Here is a 26,075-nt window from a genome sequence, read left to right on the forward strand (position 1 = left end):
GTGAAGAAATTTTTCCTAATATCCAATCTAAACCTCCCCTGGTGCAACTTGAGGCCATTTCCTCTTGTCCTATTGCTTGTTACTAGGGAGGAGAGACTGACCTTTCGGGTAGTTGTAGAGACTGATAAGGTCTCCCCTCAGCCTCCTCTTCTCCAGGCTAAACAATGCCAGTTCCCTCAGCCGCTCCTCACAAGACTTGTGCTCTAGACCCTTCACCAGCTTCCTTGCCCTTCTTTGGACATGCTCCAGCACCTCAATGTCCTTCTTGTAGTGAGGGGCCCAAAAGTGAACACAGCATTTGAGGTGTGGCCTCACCAGTGCCGAGTACAGGGGGACAATCACTTCCCTAGTCCTGCCGGCCACACTATTTCTGATACCTGGGCTTTCTAGTAGGGAAACTTTTATTCGGTATTTCTTAAGTAATTATTTAAGTCAATATTTATCTTCACATTCATCCCAAATCAAACTTTAGAACTGGGAATTAGGTAACAGCAAAAAGGACAGCATGTTTCCCTAATCTCTAAAATACAACTTTAATCAACAATATGTTTTTCATTGTACCTCAAGCCATCATTTCCATAGCAGTAACTGTTATTTAATCACCATTTATTGAAGTCAAAATGAAGCAAAGAAGGTATTTCTGGTTTTTACTTCAGAAAAACAGTTGGTGAAAAGCTACTATGGAACAGCAAGTAGTTTTACCTAGAGATAAGTAGAGTAAGCCCTGTTCTCCACAACTTGGAGCTTGGCTCCATCATATCCCTCTCTCATGTCAGGAAAGGTCTGATTCTGTCCCTCACAATTCTGCACTGACACTGCAGGTATTACAGGAGAGTGAATAGTGGAGGTGCAAGGGGTTAGAGAACGTGATTACTGCAAGGTAGGGAGGCAGGCAACTTCCTAGTAAGAGTGGGAAATAGGAGAAATCCAGCCCTCATTCAGAAACTACCAAAGCAATCAGAACTCTACTGTTCTTTCCCAGTCCTCATATCTCTTGTTCTTGAACTCCAGTATTAACTGGCTTAAGCCAGTTGGGACATACCAACCTAAACCAACTTTAATTACAGAAGAAATGAACCAGATATGAACAACAAAAAGTATACTTAATCCAGTTTCCTGACGTAAATTTCTTTTTATACAAACTTCAGGGAACAACCTAAAGATTTTTAGGTTTCCATGTAACAAAATTCTTATGTATTTGATTAACTAGAGATCTATGACGAGTAGCTAGGGATAACTGAGCTTAGACCTAATTTCAAGTGCTTTGCTGCATCAAGGCCTAAAACTTCATTAATAAACTGGAAAGGGAATGGGACAGCCAGTACAGTAAGAAAGACTCATTGATTTATAATCTTAAGATGGATAACAAAGGCAAAATAGTGGCTGTCTCCTGTCAGTTCTGTTACTTAAAATACTGTGTTTCTCCTCTCTCACTGTAGTTCTTCATCAAAGATTTAGACGCTTCCTGAAATTTTTCAGATGTATATAAGAATTTATTACAGCCATAATACTGTCTCAGAAGGTATCCATACATAAGCTAATATATCCTAATCATATTTGTGTCATCTAATTTTGCTTGTTTGCTTATAAATGGCTCAGAGGAAAAGCAACTCCACATTCTAGAGGTTGACCTGAAAGCAACGCAGCTACTCTCTCAAGACCGAGTCAATCAATGTGTAGTTAGTTGCAGAATTTTCACCTTGTGGAAGAAGGATGAAAAATGAAAGGTCAGATTGCAACTATTTGCTTGTGATGGTCTGAGGAATTAAATACTTCTACACCTTTTCCATCTTTGGTCATATTAAGAATGTATTCGAAAATAACCTATTTAGTCATTTTTAACTATGTAGCTGATATATTAAATTTAATCAGAGTGAAAATACAGCTCAGAGAAAATGTCTATTGCAAAAATGTAATGACACAATAAGATAAATTTGGGAAGGAAAGAAAAGACTATTTTTAAGAATGTAAAATACTTCAGGTTCATTTGCATTGTGATTGTTATATTTCAGGAGCTACAAAACTCCACAGCATCTGAGGGACAAGTTGTGGTATTGGAATGCAGGGTCAGAGGACCCCCTCCCATTCATGTTAAGTGGTTTCGACAGGGCATTGAAATTCAAGATTCTCCAGACTTCAGAATTCTCCAAAAAAGTAAGGCAATAATCTGAAGTGGCTACTTTTGATAGAGGGTGGGGAAAGATCATGAAATGAGTCTGTCAGGATTGAGTTTTGGATAGAGTCCTCTCTTACTCACATTTCAGTAATTATAATGGCTAGAAGTAATAATTGAAGTACTGCTACCAACAGACAATTTAAGTCTTCCTTATTTTGTAATGTGTCTGCACAGATTCCGTACTTGTCTACAGTATTTCAGTATAATATGTTCATTCAGTATACTGTTGTTTATTAATGTAATCTCTAATACCATTTTTCTTGTTTGTTTCCCTTCCTTATGTTGTGATATGCAGAGCCACGATCTGCAACTGAACCTGGTAAGAATCATATGAAAAAATAATCTCTTGATTCACTAACTCTTTGAGTTTGTACTGACGCCATAAATAGAAAAGTGTTTCTGCTGAGCATTGGTAATATGAAACTCCCTTAAAGACAATGTTTCTTTATCACACCTTCCATATTCTACACTGTCCTTTACATCAATTCCTTTAATAGTTAAACAGTAAATTCAGCAAGGAGAATCCCACAGCTTAAACATTGAAGCAAACTTCATTCTCAGAAAATGAGTAATTTGCATGCTACTGAGGAAAAAGAACAAATCCCACAAAATTCCGTTACCCAAATTGTACTCATAAGAGTTTCATAACACCCAACCACTAAATGCTAGTTTTGCCAATCTAGCTTGGCAGATGTGAAGTGTCTTAAATGCAAGTAAAAGCTGGTCCTCAAAAACAAGGGCACATTGAATTTCTCTAGCCTATTCGCAAGATAGAAGTCCTTGATTTCAGCAAGCAAAAAGTGTTCTTTCAACTACAGGTTTTCTCTGGCTGCTTCATTTTCCCATTATGCATCATTACATGGTATGGTAGTTTCTTGAATAGTAAGTGGATGCTAAAAGACTGAGAATGTTTGTTCTTTTCTTTAATGTTTCTAGGTCAAACAACATGTAGAAGAGAAGACAGTGATACACTCTGAGCCTTGCTTTAAGAGGGTGGCTGGTTGTGCTTGAATATGCTTGAATTTGGAGAGGGTTTTAATTATGGAGTAGAAAGATAAAAGAGGAAAGTTTTCTATCTAAGACCTGGGTACTCCCAAAGAGTGTCTCTGAACTGAAGGACCTTAGCAATGGGGGGATGTTTTAAACTTCGAGTGGTTGCATTGGCAGTCTTTGACTGCAGGGAGAACAGACTTAGCAGCTGAGTGATGTTTGTAAAGTAGCAGTGTGGCTATGAGGATATGGACTACGAAAAAGCAGTGAAGGGTTAATGCTAGGAGAAATGCAGCTTTCTCTTAGCTTTCATGGAAAGGAGAGGTGGTGAAGAGGGAAAAAGCTTCTGCTTTTCTGTCAGTTATTCACTAATTTTACGGCTTCACAAAATTGTTATCTACCTATTTTACTTCATGACCATCATACATATACATATATACACACACGTGTGTGCGCACACACACACATGCGTGCTTTATCCTGACAGTTAACATTATTAATTGTGGTGTGCAGCATCATCATCACCTCTAGTAACAGCTGATGCCCAAAATACATGTGACTGACTGATTTGATTTATGGAGGTTTGAAATGTGAGCCATGTGAAGGAAAGAAGAGTGCTGGAAAACCAGATTGACCTCTAATGAGGAATTAAAATATGTCCAAGTGCTAACAATGGGCTATTGGTAGTTTATAATCATAACCCAAACTTTAAGGTTTAAAAATTTTAAGTTAGAGTACAAAACAGTTTGAGGAGAGTTTCAATATCATATCAAGCTTTTGGATATGAAAAGAAATAAAGGAGAATAGATTTGTGTTGAAATATGTTCAATTCTGTATCTTTCTTGGAACATACTCCTGTAATATATATATATTACCAAATAAGTCTCCCAACTTAGTTGTTTTCTTGATATTTAAAAAAAAAAAAAAATCGGATCAATGGGTTGACTTTTTTCCCCTTCCCAGAGAAACTTATTTGCTGTCCAAGTAGTAACATCTTTTATAGATTTAATCTACCAAGGCTGAGAATAGTACCTAGTATATCTAGCTCACTGTTACTAGGAGCTTCTTTTCTACAGAATCACTTGAACTGCACGCACTCTCTCCTTTAACATGATAGAAAGTATCTGTAATGACTGAAAGTTTACACAAAAGTTTCTATGAAGTCTAAATTTACTAGCATATGTTAGGGTTTTTCTTTTTAATATCTAATTTGAAACTGTTCTGTCAAAACTCATAATCATCAATAATGTTTGCTTATTTTTGGTAATCTTTTTTTACGCCTTCACCCTCTTTAGGCAGCATAATGTGTATAATGCTAGATTAACAAAATATTTTAGAGTAGGAATGCAGTGTTATCTAGTAGAAAGGAGAAGCACTTGTTTGCTTGAGACAAAACGTTCAAATTCCATTGCATGAATAGTTGACTACAACGGAAATCGTCTATTATGCCTCTTGCTAGAAGATTTTTTTTTTTTATGGACAACTAAGTAATTTTCAGTATTATTAGTTGCAGGGTTCGTATAGCCTATCTGATGGATATTCATGATAGTTCACAAAGCTAACAATTTCCTTTCATAACTACTATCTGAAATGGGAAATAGAAGGTAGGATTCTGAGTCCAAAAAGATCATCACTTTGCCAGCCCTCTCACATACCTGCACCATCATGTTGATGGTGCTGAATGCTCTCCTTCCCATGTCTGGTTAGCTTGCAGACCCCGGGGAGAATGAAGCCTTCTAAAGCATATTAAGGAATGAATCCTTACGTGAAAAGTGCTTTTCTTGAGTTTTCACAGGTACAGAAAAGTTATTTAATATCAAGGTATCTCATACCACTCTCAAGGTAGGTGCCAAGGCAAGAGTAGGAAGGCATCTCAAAATACTATTTTGGTATCTGTATTGTTGTGGTTTAATAGACAGAACAGTAGTGAATGCCTGACAGCAATCTGTCTTTTTTTTTTTTTTTTTTCCATGCTTGTAATTCTTTTGTAATATATATTTATAAGCACTTCCCTGCTACCCAAAATCTATGAAAGACTTTCAGTTTGGTATTTTGTTCTCCCTGGATTCATTGAGCTAAGCGCTATCCCTGTAAGATTTGTGCATCTATCGGTTCCTACTTAGCCTTATTAAATAATGTGAGTGTCTTACTCTCCAGGAAAATTAATGACAGTACACTTATTGGCTTATTTGTGTAGGAATTGACTCTGTGCATGCAAAGGGAATGCAAATAAAATTTGGGCAAAATGTAAATATTTCCCTTTGGCATAATTGATGAGCAGTATTTTGTGTATTAGTAGTAATACTGGTAATAAGTAACACTGGTTTTTAGGATGTCATGAACGATCTTAAAATTTCTACAATAGGAAGCTGGGTGGGTACCAGGAACATAATAGGTACAGCACTGCTTTGTGATGCAATTCATACTCTAAGCTGCCAGACAAACCAATACCTGCAGAGGAAATTGTTCATAAGCAAACTCGCAACTGCTGTTCAGTGCAGGTGGTGAATAAGTGTGCAAGACTGATAGGGAAACCAACATGCCTATGCTAGATAAGTATTCAGAATTTTGAAAGATGGACATTGGTTTTTTTCAGAAATTCGTTCAAAAATTTTTCCAAGTGTACAGCTTCCATGGAATGTTACATAAATTGTAACAAGTTGTAGTGTGACTTTAATTGCCGGTTGCCAACCAAAGTCCAACTCTCAATAAACACTTTGTAGTGCTCAAAAACATTGGTTACCCTTTGCAAGGTCAGTACTACTGATTTAAAACAAAACTGTTCCATGAACTCATGCAGGTAAGAAATTAATAAGCAAGGGGGTGGCTGGCTACTTTTTTGGGTACGTTCTATCCACCCTAATGTGTTTTGCACTCCTTTTTCTGTCTAGACAGAAATCAGTTTGCATCACAAATCTCTCCAGACTGCTTTGTGAATTAATAGCTAGTCAGATTACTTAAAGCAAACATCAGTTTGTCAAATTACCTGCTCTGTATTTCTTTCTTGGGCGTTTTGACTTTATACTGATTGAATCCTTCAAAGAATAGGCTGCCTGAGAATGAAAAATCCCATGGAGTCATTTGCCAGCTGTTGATATTTTGACCATTACTCAGCTGTCTGGAGGCAGCCACAAACTGTATTGAATTACATTAAAACAATTGTCTAATGGCATGTAAGAAGAAAACTATATGAAGTAATTTTTCTGGAATTGCCACATATACATGCTTTTTTTTCTTAAGCACAATACTGTGTATGTTCACAAAAGACATCTCAAGAGATAGTCATCACTTCTCTTGGATTGTGCTTTCTTGTTCCCGGTTTGGCTGCTGTGTTCCAGAGCTTCAGCTCTAGTACATAATGCCTTAAGAAATCCCACCCTATTTCCGCATAATGCTTGAAACTGAAAATATATGGCAAATGTTACAGAAATCCTTACTGCCTCCCCACACCAAAAAAATCAGCTTTCTGATAGCTGGTGAAATTCAAAACACAGAAACTTCAGTAGGTCAGCATGCATGTTGGATCCTTGCATTTTTTAATGAAAACAAAAGAATTATGATGAAAAGTCTGGCTTTCTCTTTCACTGCTGAGCAGCAAAGAAGGGCTTGAAGATAGCAATCTCCAATGAGCTATAGCTCAAGATGTCAAATGAAGAGAAAACCTGAAAATAAGCTAAAATTGTCCTTCATTAAAGGTGGTCTGATCAACCTATGCACTATTGCTTGTCAATTACATTTTCTGTTGTACTCTGCACTCGCAAGGTGCCTACAGAATTCTGGTCCTGTCAGTCATCCCATCTTAAGTCTGACTGCTACAACTGTCCTTGCTTGTTGATGCTTCCAAATTCAAAGTAAACCTCTGATTTTTTGTACTACGTGTTTTAGAAAAATTGCTGCTATTCCTCTTCAGTTGTAAATATTTAAAGCCTTTTGGGGTACATTAATCATCACAGTTATGTTGCTGAATATGTTGATTTCAGCTTTGATGTATACACCTGACTTAACTTCAAGCTAGCTGGCTTAGGCATCTATAGCACCATAACTGCCTTAGTGTAAGCTTTAGCATAAACTTGATGACCCTGATGAAGGGCTTAATTTATCCTCAAACCTGAACAATGCTTTAGGGACTAAAGTCCATGCTGCCACAGCAGTATTCCTATTTATTGTACCTGAGCTGGCTAGATAGCAGCCATCTTGTGCATTGATTACATATACTGTAACCTAGGTTCTGTACCCTAAAACTGCATTATATTGCCCACAATCACATTTGCTGTTGTTCAGTTTTCTTCTCAGTATTTTGTAAGTGCTGTTTCAGATATCTTCAAACATAATTGGTTCTGTATATCTTTCAAAAACTTCTCTCTTCATTTTTTGAGTGGCATAAAGCCTATTAAATAAGCCAGAACTGCTGCCTGACTGGGTAAAGGTGTATACAATAGTGATCATCAGAAACAGGTAAATTAAATACTTTTTTCATTGTATTATTGCAAGTTAAGGCATCTACAGGTCTGCAACACTACCATCTATTATGCTACTCTGCATATTCAGTTCTTCTCTATCTTCACACTTGCCTCTTCTCTTTACATAACAGAGGCACAGATACCTAAATGAGAAGTTACCTGACGGACACATTGCTATGCCATTAAACTGTAGTTAAACATCTGATGGATAGGGGAACAAGAGGGAGAATAAGAGACAAGTTGTCTACAAGATGACAGGCTTGTGTTTTGTTGGAGTCTTTACCAGGAAACCACTGCTGTGACTACCTGCTGTCTTTGTCTAGCAGAAAACTTAGGGCTTTGAACCTACATCTATAGAAATAGCTCTGTTCATTGCATCATAACGAACAACTAATAATAAAAGACCACACTTATTTCCCAGGACTGTATGTCCATTACAGTGGAGGAAGCTAATGATCACATTTGGAGATGAAGGTGCAGATAAAACAACTACTCTACCATTAACGTAATGCATAGAAACATTCTGAAGTAAACACATTGCCACTGATGAAATTTGTTAAAATGCAACAGTTTTCTGTCTTACCAGAGATTATTCTTCCTAATGGACTCATGAACCATAAAGGGCAAGGATTACTCTGTAAAATGTAATCTTTCTTTCTAAGTAACTGACAAAATAGTCAAGTACTTGCATGCCTAAGCATTTTACATGTTTCAGTGAACAGAATGTTTTTGTATTCATTTAATCAAGTGTTAAATATGTTTTAAGGCCCTGAGAACAGCGTTTCAGAGCTGCTTTCTGGAACACATTTTTGTGATGAAATTATTTGTCAGCTGATGATTGCCGGGAAGTAGAACAGACATTATTTACTTCAAATCATCAGAGTCTACTTAGCACAGTAACAGAAAGAAAAATAATTACATAAGTCAGGATGTAAACCTAGAAAAATACTCAGAGCACTGTGCATTCAGAGTGTGTTACGGAAATCTTTAAAGAATGTTTCTTTTGTCAAATTAGTATTTTATTTCTATGCTTTCCACAGTAGTAAGCCTTTTAGCAAGGACCTGGAGATCAGTGATTCTTGGTTTGGGGGGAGCAAAATTAATAAAGACAATGGCAATGTGTTGCTCGCACATGCTTTTTGCCCGAGCTGCCTTTTGATTAGTCCGTAGGGGTTTTTTATGTTTTTGCTTTAGCCAGTTTTCTCATGATTGATCACAAATGTGTTGTACTTCGCTTATCCAGCTGAGAAGACTGTTTAAAACTCTGATTATTTTCATCCCTAATTTGCTTTCAATTTCTTTTACAAGGATTACTGCAATTTACCATGTGTAATTTTCAAATATACCACTTCAGTAAACAAACCACATCATGGTGGAATCCATTAGAATTCTTTTGTCGCTGAAGAGTGAAGATCAGGTCTTCTCATGTGATGGTTTTACATACTTCAAAAACTGAAAGAACATGATGCATTAATTAGCTCTGCTGTTTGGAAAATAGGAATTCTGCTGGTTGGTATATTTTGTAGTACCTTTGCCCTCATTCAAACAGCAGTTCTCAGCATGGTGGGAGTGATTTTCTTTTGCAGTCCTGAAATACCCAGCTTTCAGAATTCTGCTGTTCAATGAACAGGAAACTAGTATGCTGCATGTATCAGATGGCATCCCCAGAGTCAGGTCAATCCAGGAGTACGCATGTGTGGTTAACAATATAGCTTCAACTGCTTACGACACACCAAGACTCTAAAAAAAAACCTGATCTCAGTAGTTCAAAAACTAGCTTGTGTTACCCATTACTTTCCTGATAAGGCCTTTCATGAGTCATTAATCTTCATCTGGGTCAGATAAGATCCAACGTGCTACAGTATTACCAGACATGCCGCTTGCAACTACACAGAATCACTGGTTTATGTTGCCAAGAAAAAGCATGTTCTGCTGTCTGAAAAACAACTCTGTGCCAAGTCTTTAGTTAGTCATTCATTTTTAGCCCATTTCCAGTACAGGAAGTTTTTGGATACATTGTCATTTATAATTGGAAAAATTCCATAACTTTTTTGTTAATTGTCTAAATGAGACAGTGGTCTGCCATTCCACAGTGAAAATTAGGAATGAAAAAAAAAAAAAGAACTATTAGAAAATGTTTTCCTTCTTTGAACTAAAAGAAGTGAAGCTTACCTTACTGAACCTCTTCTACAGAATAATTTTCATGTGAAAGTTACTGGAGTCTGAAATATACTTCCTCACTTTTCAGTTTGTTTTCATTAGCTATATTCCATTGATTTTGTGATAATATGTGGGATTCCATGTAAATGTCCAAAATGCAAGATGCCTTTTTTTTTTTTAAATGAAACTGAATTCTGTAAAACTTCCCTGCTTTTGTTTTGAGACTACAAAATGGGCATAAGCAAAAGAAACTCCTAATTACTTAAGGAAACCTACAACGTAACATTGTCCAGGTCTAAAATTATCTAGGTATGTTGTGTAAATACTAGGATTATTTAGATTAGCTATACTGTGCATTTTTTTAGAAAGATTAGAATACCATTGCAAGTAGAGATAAAATAAAGTGACTTCTTTGAAGAATCTGGAAAAAAATATGCCTAGATAATTAAATGTGTCCATTATAAATGGAGGAATTGATTTAGAAAACATTACTGTGAGACCCAACCTGAAATATGAACAGTCCAACCTTCATGCAAGTTTTCTGACTGAGGTGCTGATATAATCAAATCATATACTATGGCATATCAAAGTAGAATGAACCGATCAAACAGCTGCAGAATATGTGTCACAGCATTCTGAAGAGTTTCTGGGGATGCTGTTTTGTCCTATATTTTCAATTTATCCATTCTCACTGCTGTGCAGACAGAGACAGAAATTATCTTCCCAAATTCTACATAACGGGAATATTTATGCATCCAGAGTTTTTAATTCTGGTCAGTTTATACAGAAAAGTTAATTGGAAGTGACGACAAAATACTTTCTGGTTTTACTAGGAATGGGATTTGATCTGAAATGTTGTATTAAATACAGAAAATTTCAGGGAAAGAAGGAATGATGTGACATTCATATTGGTGGTGTTATTTAGAGACCCCAAAGAGAGCTTGCAAATATTAATTGTGTATGGAAACCAATACATTGATTTGTATGAATTAGTACTATCCTGCATAAAAATGAAGATATTGAGTGTGTAAAATGACTGCACAGACTTGTGACTGCAAAATTACAGTTCAAGACAGGCACCTTTTGAAAACTTAGCGTGGTAAATTTACTTGTTTTAGATACAAAGTGATTTTCATTAAAGCCATTTATGTTGGAAGCTCTTCGGCAGTTCTCCCAGCATTTTTTTGTATAAGGAGTACTTTGTGGTGTCCTTCTAACATACAATGCAAAAACATTACATTACTTTGAATAGTTTATGATGCAGTTTATTTTTCTGTTTACTTCCAGAAGAGATATGTACCCTTGTAATTGCAGAAACTTTTCCTGAAGACTCAGGACTTTTCACATGCACAGCAACAAATGAACATGGTTCAGTAACAAGCAGTGCACAGCTAACTGTCTGCTCAGGTATGTGATGAAGGGAAAGAGAAAGTTTTAATCATAGATCTTAGATAATTAATTTACCTGTGAAGTTATCAGTCTGCTTCCCTTGCAGAAAAGGGCTGCTGTAAGACAGGGGTCTTGTCAACCTCAGAGCATTCATATAAAACAAACTGAATGTTTTTATTGGCTCATTCCCTAGTTTAATATTTTTGTTAATGTAAAATACTTTTTTAAAGTGTCTGCCACAAGCCTGGCAGATTCTTAAGCATTAGGGTTCTGGGACTAGATGGCAGCAGAGGCAAAATGAAAGCAGATGAAATTATGCTACCAAAGGTGGCATATGCATTTTCTAAAATAAAAAACTGTAACATGGTATGTTTGGTTTTGTAATATGGTTACATACATATTGTGGTGGAGTGCACTAACCCAGCTGTCATTGCAAACATGCCATGTATACATACATCCTTCAATATTTTAAAATCATTTGTTCTTAAATGATGCTGAGACTCCGGGAAGAGGAAATGCTGTTTCAGATGTTGTCTCCCATAGTATTTGCCAGTCTCAGTGGCTGGATTCCTGGAATAGATTTAGAGGGATTCATAAGGTTCCTTATTGTGCCTTTTGGATGGGGCAGAGTCAGAAAATGAATAGCCAGTCATGTATCTAATTCAGCATGAATTATCAACAGGAGGTCTAGAAAAATATCTGCACAGAACCAAAGAGATCTCAGCTTTAACAAGCTGAAAGTACAGCATGTATGTACCATGTACTTTGTCTATGACTTGTCAGAGAGACATTCTTTTTGATTTCTTTCAGCCAACTCAGAAAGCTCTAGTCATGAATCACTGACAAGAGACTCCAACAGTGATGATTTCAATCATTTCCCACCACTTCCTCCAGCTGAAATCAGCTCTCCTGAGCTTCTTCCTAAGAAACATACAGAGACCCACCAAGCAAACAACACTGAGTTGAGATCTGGTGTGACAGCCCTTCAACTACAGCTCAATTCATCTGAGGAAAAAACAAATGGCATCCATCCCATTCATGGAGTTAATGGAATGATTAACAAGTCAAATGGTGATAAAACCATTCCACCTCCAGCTGTCTTGTTTTCACCCACAAAGGAGCCACCACCTGTGCTTGCCAAACCAAAGCTGTGAGTATTTTTTGTTTCTTTCTTTGTTTCCTAAAACGTGATATTTGTTGAAAGCAATTTTTTGCCCGAAGCAATTTAGTGTTAGACAAATAATGGATAATGGCTGTGCTTGTCCCTTGAACAGTTCTCTTACTGCTGTGATTTACGTCCCAAAGAGCTGAATACAAGAAAGAACTGTCTTCTTTCTCGTAGTGATACATCAAAGTGCATTACATATACAAAATTCTATAGAAAGATTTAAGATAAAGTCACAAAAAAGAAATAAGTGGTAGTGGCTGTTGCTCTGTGCTTTTTTTTCTTAGTCACTGTACCTAAATGTCATAGGGGCCTGAGATTCTTGCACGCTCTTCCTTTTTCAACACTGGTTAGCTGTCTTTAGTCTGAATGTTCTTGGTTTTATGTAGTCAGGGGATATTCAGGTGTGTGATGTTTGTAGTATTTCTTACATTTTGTTTATATATAACATGTAACTCATTCTGCTGTCAGATTACAGTAGCTCTTTTGTAACTGAAAATCTGAAAACGAAAAGCTCAAGGAGGGGAGAGAGAAATAAGTCAAAAAAGTTGTAGTAACATTTTTACCTTACATTAGTGATGATACTGTACTTACGCAAGAGTGATCTTATGCTGGCTGTTAAATTATAGCTTGATTTTAGCATTGCACAGACTCCTCGTTTCCATCTCCCTCAAGAATCAAGAAAGAGTGTGCCAAAGTAACTAAAATCCTATTTTATTTCATTTGCATCAATAATCAGAAGGGATTATTAATTATAAAAATATGTTTAAGACTAAGCATGACATGGTCTTCAAGCTTAGCAAGGTCATTTTCTTAATTACATGTTTTCACAAGATAACTTGCAAAATATAAAAATGCTGTTCTTTTAGTAATCATGTACTGATTTTAAACACACAAAAATACATGCTTGAGGCAGCAAGCCAACAGGGTTCCCTTTCTGCACTCACCACTTTTTCATTTCTGTTGCTCTTTGTCATTCTAAGCAGTCTCTGACAATTGTAAAGAGAAGGAGGAGTGGGAGAAGTAGAAAGACAGAGTGGTGGAAGAATAGTATATATGGTGGCAATTGCATGTATGGGAGGGAGGTTGCTGAGGACGGCAGCTTGCAGATGATACGTGGCGTGGAGTGAGCTAGGCGGTCCTGTACCCAGCACATCTGTTGCAAGACCCATTTGTGAAGAAAGGAGATAGCAGCTCCAGCAGAGCAGTAAAAATCGAATTTCACCCCAGAGCTTTCTTTCCCAGAAGGCAGATTGCCCTAGATAAAGGAGAGAAGGCTGTGTAATAGATTTCCCATTGCATAATGTTCACTGCTACTTGTGCAAAATTTGTTTTGTTTTTAAACATACAGTCAACGTATAAACAGAGGTGAACGTTGTATACGATGATGTGAGAGAGATGCTATTACGAGACTCCTTTTGGTTGCTGATGTCCAAATTGATGACCTTGGGCTATTGCACTTGAGTCCTATTTTTTGCCATTAACAACACTTGATGTGCAAGAGACTGATCTTGATTGCAGTCAAGATACATGTTTTGCTTGGCCAAAGCCAGTGTAAGTCTATGCTGCTGTCAGAAATGGAAATCTTGCCTTCCCCTAAGCCAAGTATTTTGCTCCCAAGCATAGTGATAGCATAAGAAAGGGAAGAAGTGCTAACAGGAGGAGGAAAAGAAATGTCTGGCTGCAGAGACTTAAAATCAGCTTTCAGCATTTGGGAAACTGCATCCCAAGTCAAAGCAAACAAAATAATTGCATTAAAATTAGCTGAGTAGTAAAGTAGCTATCATCTCAACCATGAGAGTGATCCCTCTTGAAGAGAACTCATCTGTGGAGTTGTATCTGTCTGTAGAGTGTTAGTATTTGATGATAGAAGCAGCATATATTAGCAATGACATAACAGCAAACATGTTTATTATAATTTTTTTTTATTATTTAAACATTTAAAGTAATGTTGGCTATGTAGAAAGCTTGAAGCTTCTGAATATCATTAGTGAGTTTTATTTCTGATGAAGACTGACTCTGATTTTAAATTTCCTAATGAACCTTTTCTTTTCAAGCTTATCTCAACTCATAAATTACTTAACAGGTTTATCTGTGAATTCTCTGAAAATAGTTTATTCAGCCAACAATGAAAGTAATTGCAAAGAATTTGGGAATGATTGGATGGTTTTGGTTTGGTGTTTTTTTATTAGTATTATTATTTTTAGTTTAACAAGAAGGAGAGACTGAGTACCTTCTTGAAGTATGAAATACATTTGTACCTCGGCAATGCAGCTGTAACCAACACCTGTAAATATTGATTTAACACAATTCAGTGCAATCCAATAGCTGGCATGCTACAGAGAGTTACTGTAGTTGTTTTCAGGCTTGGAAAGTGTTTTTAAAGCCCTACAGAATGCTCAGTTTGTGGTTACAGACACTAAAGGTAAATAATCCTTAAGCCATAACATTAGTTGTTGCCTCAGTCTGGTGCAAGAATATTTAAAACAGAGTTTAATGGATAATATACAGAATTTTCTGGGGAAAAAAATACATATAATTAACTGGGAAAGCAGTCAATACCAGATATTTTGCTAACACAGTATTTAGAAGACAATAATGCTAAATATGGTTAAAAGGCACAATATTTTGTCACGCCTTGTTTTCAACATGAGTTTACGTAGACAAGAGAGGAAGAACTGTTGAACTGAGACCAAAACACCCAGATTTCTGCAATTCTGATCTCTGCTGCTGTGACCTGCTTGAAAAGGTTGAGTGTGCATTGGACTTTTCCAGACAATATTGGTGCAACGCACAGATGAGCTTTCAGAAATGTCCCCATAAGTGTATGGTATCTTCAGATACTTTGCATCTCTCAAAATTAGGCAAATAAGTGTTAATATTAATTTCAGTATGTGAAAGTGCTGCCTTAAACCTCTCAAAATCCTCAATCTGAATGTCTGCAAAAAAGGCAGGACACTGTTCTGTAGAACTGTATATAACATGTCCATGGTTTCAAATGAAGAACTTCCATTCAAGTGGCCTAGTATTATTTTTCCTATTATTTTTCCATGTGTCTGTTAAAGCAGTAACAGAAAAGAAGATGGCATTCATATGGATACTGGATGTACCTATGTATGTGATGTTAGTTGACTTTGTAACAAGCCGTCAGTTCAAGGTTCATAGACTCAATGTGATTATAGTGTGGTGCCAGAATTTCCTGACCAGAGAGCTTCTCTTCAAATGGCTGCTGTTTTATCCTCTTTGTCTTGGAGCGTTATTCCAGTCTGTCATATTCAACGATCAGAAAGAGTATTAGCTTAGCAGGAGTCGTTCTCTTCCGTGCTTCTCCCTTGCAGATGCAGAGAGCAACTGTAGGTGTTGATAGCTGCCTTTCTATAGTTAATCCATTAACATAAACTCTAAAGCAGCCAGTAGGAAGTGACATATTTGACACCTTTAAAATTAGCACAGCAATACCTACCTCTGTAGAATGATCAACATGTTTTTCATTGCATTACTGTGAGAAGTAATATTCTTCATGGACATGTATCATGCATGCCGTGAAGTAGACGAATGGGCAGAATTCCTGAATTCCATCTCACCCAGTTCTCTTTGACAATGTTTTTTTTCAGTGAAAATGAAAGGCAAGTATTAATTTTGTAAAAAGAATACCTGTTAAAAGTGAAAAGCGGTAAGATGTAATTTCTTGCAGTTTATGAAGTTGTTGATAATTAGTATTTCCTTCAACAGATATGGCTATATTGTTTCCTGTTTTTTTCTGAGATTTTGGGTTTTTTAAAATGTATGGAAAAGTCTTAGTTTTTTTTAAATAATACACAGAAGAAATTAACCACAAACATAATTAAAAAGATATCAAGCAGTTTATATGTAACATCAGTAAGGAAAAGCTGCGATTATAATTAAAATTATTTCTTAAAGATAAGGAGTTAATCTAGTTGATATGCATCAGAGTCACTGCTGTGTGACTTGGTAGAACTGCCTTAACTAAAAACACTTGTGTTCATACTAGTTGTGAAAGTGATACTATTTCTTGAACTGAATTATTTGTCACTGCAGCCTCCACTCCTCAGCAGCTGAGTTTTCTTTCATGGTTTCTTCTGTTTTGTAATCGATGCCTCAGACATTTTTGCTAAGATGCTAGTTCAGTCATTTCTAGAATGTCTCTATGCCCTTTATTAAAATGTTTATTTCACTGTTTTTCACTCATCACTGAAAGTGGTAAGTCACTGTTTAGACTATATTAGGAACAGAACAGAAAAAGAACATGTGAGAATAGCCAGCAATCCAATGATTAGTGCCTTGGAATATACAAAAGTCAGGTATAAGTCCTTAGTCTGCCTAAGAGAGCCCAGACCACTGAAGCCCAGACACTTGTGCTGGGAGCTTTGAAGGCTTCATGTTTGTTCTTATGCAGAACAACATTATTCTGGAAATGGTGAGAAGGTACGTGATGTAGGAAAACTGTTTTCCGTCCAGTTCTACTAATGTCTATATGAATGTGATCTGCTTTAGTGGCCTAAACTAGGAAAGACTGACCACAGAAATGCTCAGCTGGAATGTTAAACACTGATTTATGTAAGTTTTTGTTTGAAGTCATTGCATCTTCTGATAAAAACCTGAATAGAAGACCATTCTTGCATATTTGAACGACCCACAGAACAGAGCTCTGCTGCCATTATTTGTGTGAAACAAAAAGTAACAGAGCCTTTCCCAACTATGGGAAAGACATTCCCCACCTCTTATATGCGATTCAACAATGACCTGTGTCCTAGTGGGTTTTCCGTATTTCTCCAAAATTTAAGTTAAAAAACAAAAGCAGGTATTACTAATTTTGAATTAGAACTGTCAATCAGAAATATATACAGTATATATTCAAGATTTATTTGCTACAGCAAAATGTGGGAAGTGAAAGCTTTGTCATTACAGAAATGCAAAAAGAAAAAGAAAACATGGCTGTTACAAAAAATTGTGAAGTTATACAAACAAACAATAATTTAAATCAAAAAACAATAATTTAAAATTCCATGGAGTCTGAAAATTCACATTACAAATATGTACTCTTATAGAGAATAAGACACTGGTTAGCATCCCCCGTAACACGTTCTGATAGAAAAAAGGCGTAAAGTAATATATAATTGAGGTTCCCATATTCCATAAGGCTGAACAAAATTCAAAGTTGTAAACATTCATAGTATTTTACTTGGAAATAAACAGGAAAATCTTAGTCTGTATAAGAAAATTCTGACACACTTGTCTTGTCTAGGAGTTAGTGATTACAGTAAACATGTAACTTTGCATTCATGAACAAAGGTCCATCCAGGTCCACTTCTTCAGTTTCATCTGCTGTGCTCTTTCAAGGTAGATAAGGACCTTTGGATCCTTATCTTGCTCATAAAGTCTGCCTACAGTAAAACTTTGATCTACACGTATTTTCTACTGTAGTAGAAATAACTAATGCTAACAAAATTTGCTAAAATATAAAGCAGAATAACTGCACACAAAGTTAATCACTTGATTATAGTACATGTCCCAAGCATTTTCTACATCTGTTTTCACAATTAATATATGAATGGTTCATTTGTAGTGCTTTTGTCTTTCTCTCTTATTTCATACCAGTATTTTTTAACAGGATTAGAAATAAAACAAGGAAAACTTTTGTGAAGAATTTCCATTTCAGTGGCTACTAATCAACAGGCACTTGCTATATTAGGACTAGGGTTTATGATTTACTAATAACAGATAATATATAAAAATAGAAGAGGCTTTATGAGAGAATATACTAAGAAATAGGGGTTTGTCTCCATTTTCTCAGCGTATTTTCTTACACAAAAGTTGCAAATCCTGAGGAGGAACAAAAAAATATTATAATGCCTCACGGCACACCTGTAGACTGAATACAGTAGATTGGGTTGGTTTAAACCAAGGTATTAGTTGACTTCCTTAGTGATCTCAGATCGCTGTGAAACACTCTGAGACCACTGGGAGATTCAAGACAGGAAATAGGAAGTGTTATCAAATGTAGGTTGAAAGTCACATTTATTTATCATGGTTTGTATCTCATTGTTTTAAAGAATTAAGGGAGTGTTGTTCAGTTTTTACCAAAAAAAGACGGATCAGTAGAACAAAGTTTCTGAGCATTTTGTGGTATGTTAGATTGATGTTTGCAGGTAGGAGAGATGAAAAATTAGACAGGCGACAGGATGTTGCAGCTGTAGATACAGCTACCTGTTAAAAAAGTATGCAAGGAGACCCAGTGAGAGGACTAGAATCAAAACTATTATTCTCTTTTCTTAAAGTTATCATGATGCTAAATCCTAAATCTTCCTACAGGTCTTTAAGCTGTTCTATCTTTATTTCTTTACGACTAAAAGAACGCTTCTAAAAGCATGTCTCTTTCCTAGAGAACTGCAAACAGTTTAGGCACCATTTTTCTTATGAGAAAGAAGACCCAGTTTTGCTGGGAAAACTAGATTGTCTGTACTTAGTATGTTAAAAAAATAGAAGTATAAATACATAATACTTGTGTGAAAATGCTGTAATTGAGTTGTATCAAGTTGTATCAGCTCTAATGGAACTGCATGAACTTGAAGAGATAAGAACTGTTCCACTTCCACCCAAAATAGAGCTTTCCATTCTGTAACTACTGATCAGGTGGACCTGATGCTGCATATTAATGATCCATTTGTTAAAACTATCCTAAATTCAGGTTTATGAGACAGTTTGAATCCCAGTGACTTTCACGATTCCTCATTTAGACACTTAAAGTCCCATGAAAATGCGTGAACAATTTCTTTCATATTTCTCAAAATAGTCACAAATAACTTGAATATTGAAATGATGTGCTGGTCAGTCTGCTGTTAAAGGCAGCTTGCTCAGGCAGCAGAATGTCACTTTTTTTCCCAGTTCCTAAAGTTGACTTTAATGAAAACCTAAGAACAGATAGTAACTTGAAATTGTAAATAAAAATCAGATTTTTGTGCTTGTTCTGCTTTCAGTAACTTTAATTGCCTATTTCAGACCAAGGAATAGCATGATCCAAAACCAGTGGCAGTTATTGCTGAGAAATTTCCTTTTTACCAATGCCTTTGTTAACATAGTGTTAAAGGGTATATGTAAATGAACTTTAAGCCTTTTAAAATATGTAGCAATAGAAGTCTGAATCTCTTTGTAACAATGGATATCCACAACAAGGTTAAAGGTAGCTGAGAAATGTATTTCTTAGTTTTTTTCTTTCTTCTTTTGGCACTGATGTTTTCTGACCTTTAGTAGGTGGAGAGAACTAACGGTACATCCTGCTTACATAAAAGCTAATCAGTATTTCAACAGGAAAAGTCAAACATCCTTGAATCAGTTATAAAATATGTGTCGTGTATACCCTCCCAAAACTGCAGTTGTGTGTGTGCAGTGCGATATGCACACAGGACTTCTGTGGCTTTTAGGTCTGTCTTTTAACACTGAAATTAATCCAGGTTATAGGATATGCAGGGAAATGGAGGAAAATGAACACAGGTTCAGCCACTTGTTTGAGTCTGTGCATTTTAAGTTTTTAGTTAAACACATGCTGTAAGCTTGTAAAAAATCTTTGGTGCCTCCAAGAGTGTTCTCCCTCTCTTTTCTACCTGGCTGTTGCTTCATAGCTTTGTTGCCTTTCTCATACCTTTGTTGCCAACTATTGCTCCCAGTTCCTCTCAAGGTACCAATAGTAGGCTTTTTTCTAAGAAGCAAATAGAAACTAGAAGCTCGGCCTAAGTGCCAAGATCCTTCTTCATTTTCAGTTGGTGCTGGAAGTGTATGGAATCGTGTGGATGCACAAATAACCAGACAGTGTTACAGAATAAAGCTAGCAAAGGTTGGGGGGTATGGGGCACGTCATGCCATTGGGGTGGTTTGTTTTTTTTTTCTGTAACAAGGTTGAGTAGATCAGTATGCCAGCGGTTTATGATGCACCTTTGAACCAGAAAATACAGGAGAAAATGTTGTACTGTCCGTCTGCATAAACAGCTTACGGTAGTCTTATGATAGTCGTAAACTAAAAGCATTGAAATGAAACATTTTGACTTTTGAAACATTTCTGTTGGTTTTTGTTTCTTTCTTTCTCACTGAAATAACTGTATGGGTATAATACTTGGAAATGATCAAGCAAAGCAGATCCAAGTGTTCAGTTCTTCTAATATGCAGCGTTTTCCAAGAGGTTCTACAGTGTGGGTTTGGATAGGGAGTTCCTGTAGAAGTGTTTGTGCATTCTCTTGGATCACAGGATTGAGTTCTCAAACAAGATGATTAAATGCTTCCCTGCATGATAATCCTTGCAGACTAATCATCATATGTACTTACTCCATATTTACATGACTTTGAAAATGGCATGCAACCACATTTGCCTTAGTATTGTTTCATCCCTGACCTCACAATTCAATTCACACATAATTTTGAAAATGTAAAGCTATCATCTTTCACTGGGGAGAATGAGGAAGAGAGGTGAGAAGGGATTAGATTCTTTTTTCCTCTACCTTTGTTTTTCTCTGCCTTAATGCAGACAAATCCATTTTTCAGGACTGCTCACTTTGGCTGTAGCAGGTAGATGCTGAAGCTTCAAAACTGGGACAGATGGTGCTCATCATTTTGTGTTTGGTTTGCAGGAAAGAGGAACACTAAATTTTAAAGTGCCAATAATAGTATGTCTGTCATCTTTGCCTTCTGAGTGACTTTCTAGAGAAAGGTCCCTTCTGGTTCAGGCTAAGAGCTTTTAACTAATAGTACAGAAGACCACACTGCCACTTCCTTTGGCACCCAGGTCTGTTGAGAAATGAAAAAACACTCTGCATACAGCACTTAGTATTCTAATACAAAATGAGAAACTGGAAATTCTTACTCAATCAAGACATGACATAGAAGTTGATTAATATTAGAAAATACAATTTGCCTTTTGGGGAAGTCTGCTTGTATCTTTTGTACGTGTTTTGACAGTACTTTTTATCATATTCTTTGCTGAGTATAAAATAGATCAAGAAATTGAAATGAAAGATCAACCAATATAAGTTTAAGAGACTGAGAGGTACTGGTCAAAGCTAGTTCTGCCAATACTCGTTTTGCTTAGAAAATGTGTTTGGTAGAGTCAGGGAAGATAAATATACAGGTATAAAGTTCCTTTTGATAATATGAACTTTGAAGTATTATGGACACTTCAGTAGTCCATGATAGGCATAAACATAATTATGTGAATGGTAGTTGAAGTAAACAGCAGGTATCCTGTTTGAATGGAATTTGGAAGCTACGTCACTTTGGCTTGAGATCTGCAACAAAATGAGGAGTGATTACTAATTGCTCTATCATTCTTTCCTTCAAGAACTATAAAAAAGAAGGTAATTTGAGGATTCATTTAACAAGGATAATTTCTGAATAGCTAACTTCCTGAATACTTTTTTGTGTAATATATATATGCAAAAAAGTAGCTAAATTGTTTACAAGTTCAAGTGCTGGCTACTCTCAGACTCCCAGTACCTACTCTTAGGGTGTCCTCTTGGTTTAATAACCTTGTGACTGGAACTTACCTTATTGCAGAAACATCTAACCACCTGCAACTGGTCCTGCCCAGCTACCTGCAGCTGGTCATGCCCATGCTTTAAAAAATGCTCTGCCAAATTAGGAACTCATGCTTGCATAAGGAGAGTTGCTGGACAGGATGCTACAGCTTATGAAGTTTAATCATAAACTCACATAGTTACAGAGCTACTTTTTTTTATTATTCGTCTGTTCCCTCCTGACATATGCCAGGTTTTTTTTTATTGAAGTGATATAATTGTCTGATGATTTCCGTGCTTCTTCCAACTGCAATTATACTAGCAAGCTTTCCTTCTATGTCATTTCAAGTTTTGTTCCTTGTCCCCAGGTCTAACTTCCATTATCTTTTGCATCAGCGCCACTAAAATAAGATTCGACCCAAAATTAAGCAATCCCTTTCCCTTCAAGCCTTTTCAATGTCATTGGTCCCTGGCTCTTAGTGATAAATGTATATGGACTCCTGACTTTTGCAAAAGAGACAGAGATGCTTGCTATGTCAGCAACTATTCTAACCTTTATTCTACTGTGCATTCTGTGAATCTTCATTTTTTTTTCATGCTGTTTTCTGATGGCATGACAACAGCCGTTGGCTTATCATTTGCTTCACAAATATTCTTGTACTGCACTGTATATGCCTTCCTGGTTCTCCTTAATTAGCTACATCACAATACTTAAACATCACAAAATCCTTTCCTTCTACTTCCATAGATCTGCTCAGCTGTTCCATTCTCTTACTGCTGCATAAAATTTCATAAATCATGGATTAGAAGTATCAGTCACTTTTGTCTTTTATTATCACTTGCTTTTGCAAAGCTTATTTTGAGAATGATTTTAATTTTTTTGTAATTATTTGATATGCCTTCACTTTATTACAGGTATGTGTCTGTTAGATTTCTTAAGATGTCCTTTTGCAGTTATTTTTAAACACATTCACACTGTTTGATATTAATTCTTCAAGACATCTGTTTCTAAATACCAAGCGTTATTCTTCCTACTTTTCTATTTCTACTATTCTACTGCCTTCACCCAACCTTTCTCTGCATTTACCTCCCATTGTCTTGTCTTCTACAACTTTTCCTCCTTTCCCAGTGCCTTCCAAATTCTTACTGTTCCATGCGTTAAATCTTCAGTCAGCCTCATTAAGAGCAAACAAAATACACTGATTGTCATACATTGGTTCAAGTTGATCTTATGTGCTACGTCTGATTTTCTCTCCTAAACTGGCTTCTGGCTTACCGTAATCTACATATAAACTTTGTTAGTTCTAGCAGCTGTTGTTTGTGAGCTACTAAGAAAAAGCTGCATGTTTAGCCATTAACCATGAAAAGGTCCAAAAATCATGGTCACTTGTCACCAAGAATGGGGAGGCTTTTCACACCTTATATGATACCTGCAACACAAAGCAGTAATATGCTTATGCAACCAAATATATTTTTTGGTGACTGAAGAATAACTGAAGCCAAACTGATCAGATCTACAGGTTATCTGTTTCTCATATGACTGTGAAAACACTAAACTCCTAGGCATATTTTAGAGGTCACAGGGACCAGAATATGTAAAATACCTGGCAGACGCAACCTAGGAAATAATGTGAAACGTAATAAGGAAAATAACAAAAGTCAGATGAGAAAAACATGTTTGCAAATGAAAGTATAATCAAAATAACCTTTGATTCGTTGACTCTTTACTCCCCAGTTCTCTATGCGACTGAGTACCTGTATTTTTGCCTATTTTATATGGCTGATAAATATCAATCAAATAAGTATGCTGATTTGGCATCCAGACAATGATGGCAGCCGCTGAAAAATGTATTTAGGAAAATGGGTAGAATGCCATTAAAATCTGTTTAACATTTTCCCTCACATCTGTCTTCTGTCTGTATTAGTGACTTTTACAAATTAGTTTCCAGAAAATAATTGAAGGATATAACTTATGTTTAAAAAAACCAGAAATATTTAAGGCTGAGTGAAGGAGCTTACTCAGTTAAAATTGCTTGGTGAAGTTCACAACAATTTAAATTCTTAGTATTTTTAGGATATTAGTACTGAAAATTTACAAATATTTGGTATTCTCTCTCTGTCATTCATTTCATTAAAGTCAATTCAGTACAAGGGGCAGTAGCTTACTGAAACCCTACTGCAGTTGTTGATATACTTCTGAAGTGAAAAATGGAGATGAGGTAGTAATAACAATCCAAGGGAAAAAATTCTTTTGCTTAGATTGCTGCATGAAAAATCTTTGGCTTAAGAATTTTAAAAGTGCAATTAAAGGAAAAAGTTTCTTTACATTTCTCTTTCTAAAATACTTTTGTTAAAATAATTGTAATAGAAAAAAAAAGTTAAAGTAACTGGAGCTTGAAGTAGCTTTTGCTTCATTCCTTTTCCCTCACTTGCTGTCACTCGTGCACTCTCTCACTAACACTTGCTCTTGCTTTCTCTCTCTCTCTCCCCCTCCTCTCTCTCCCCCCACTTCTTTCATTCTGATGGAAAACCTTCACAATTCTGACAGATGAACCACTATTAGCATAAGGTTCATCAATTCAGGATAAGGACTGTTTTGCATTAATTGCACTGTCATGTTTTCTTGAGGCCATAAAGGCTTCTTAGCAGAGTCAGAAGAAAAACTCATAGCATATTTTCCATTTCAAATACAATAATGGGAGAGTTGCTGTAGAAACTCCTTTTCTTTTCTGTGAGTTCTGGTTTATAATGTAGCTGCTGCATTCATTTTCCTGCTTGGAGAAATTAAATATTTGGATGGTCCTGACAGATGTATAAAATGCAGATCAAATCACTTAAGTTCTCAGTGGGTGATACCTTGAAGGGACAGGGTAGAAGTTTGAATTTTTAATTTCAAAATTCTTACTAAAGAGGTTTCATTAAAGATACCATGGAAAATGTTTCTAGTGAACTGATAAGTTCTTCCTTATAATATTAAATGGTTATACTGGTCTGTTTTAATGGTACTGACATTACAAGGCCATGCATTCAGAGTTTTCTAGAAATGGTTATGTTAACAACATACCTAGAGTTTGCATAATTAAGTCATTTTCTTGCTGATTTGAGTGGGAAATGTGATCTGTTTCTCTGTTAATCCCACCTGTAGTGTTCTTCTGTAATCACATTCTGTTTTGTTGTTCTGATGTTCTCAGTTTTTGCAATTGCTTATAATTTCTCTATATCTTAATCTTACATTTTTAATATATGTCTGCGAAACAGTTAACATGTTGTCCTTCTAAAAAAAAATCTGTACTTGCAGATTTGGAATTGCTTATATTCTGTTACAATTCCCTAATATAAAAAACATCATATAGCACCTATAAACTCTACTGCCCTCTTGGAGCTGCCATATAGTGATTAAGACTTTGGTAAATGCAGATATTTCTCTACACTCCATGCAGAACTGGATATGATCTCAATGTACATACACAAAAGTGTACCAGCAATTCTTATTTCATTGAATACCAAGCAAGACGAATGTCTTGTTGACAAACTAGCTGTTTCACCTAAGGACCTGCCATGCAAATGGTAAGCTGATGATAATTTGTGAATGTAGCAGATGTGAGTTTAACATGCCAAAACTTGGTTCTAGTTTTAAATATATGTAAATAGAGGTATAAAAATATTAGAAACATCTCTGAACCTGCAAGTGGTCTGTGGGATAATACTTAAAATTTTTCAGTGATTGCAGAAGGATACTTTGTCATGATGTAATTTTCTGTTTATTCTCTGTGCTAAAGACTGGCCTGGAATCTGGAAGAAAATACTCTTCTATAATCTCATATGTGTGCAGTATACTTGCCAAACATTAACAGGTAGTGATCTTATGGTAATTTATCTGAGTTTATCTCATGGACTTTCATAAAGTACTTTGCCAGTGAATGCATTGTGCAAGTCCTTTGGTATTTTTTCCCCTTCCTTATCTGTACCTGTTTCCTTTTTATATTTCTACCTGTACTTGATTTCTTAAACTAAGGATTTCTTTGTTTTTTATTTGTGTTGGCAACTGCAGTCCAATGTTGTTGTTTTTTTTAATTTGGAAGAGAATGAGGGAAGTAAAGAAACTTTACCAAGCTTAAAGCCTCTAGAGTCCTAATGAAGACCTGCATTCAGAGTACTTGAATGCCACCTCTTTCTAATTCAGCTTCTATAATACGAATTGGGTAAGCAAATCT

At 36.1% G+C, this 26,075-nt stretch overlaps 1 protein-coding gene across 1 annotated transcript in view; it reads left to right on the forward strand.

Moving 5' to 3' along the window:
* The window catches only part of PALLD (palladin, cytoskeletal associated protein), a gene marked incomplete at its 5' end in the record, with an annotated part of 206,384 nt that overhangs the window by 78,608 nt on the left and 101,701 nt on the right, over nucleotides 1-26,075 (forward strand). The window contains 4 exons of the mRNA XM_082316413.1: nucleotides 2,013-2,154; nucleotides 2,472-2,495; nucleotides 11,074-11,193; nucleotides 11,986-12,325. Coding sequence (XP_082172539.1) covers nucleotides 2,013-2,154; nucleotides 2,472-2,495; nucleotides 11,074-11,193; nucleotides 11,986-12,325 — 626 coding nt within the window. The remainder of the gene's footprint in view (nucleotides 1-2,012; nucleotides 2,155-2,471; nucleotides 2,496-11,073; nucleotides 11,194-11,985; nucleotides 12,326-26,075) is intronic.

Source organism: Platalea leucorodia (genome assembly GCF_965183815.1).
Source record: "Platalea leucorodia genome assembly, chromosome: 6".
In the NCBI taxonomy this organism is placed as follows: Eukaryota; Metazoa; Chordata; class Aves; order Pelecaniformes; family Threskiornithidae; genus Platalea; species Platalea leucorodia.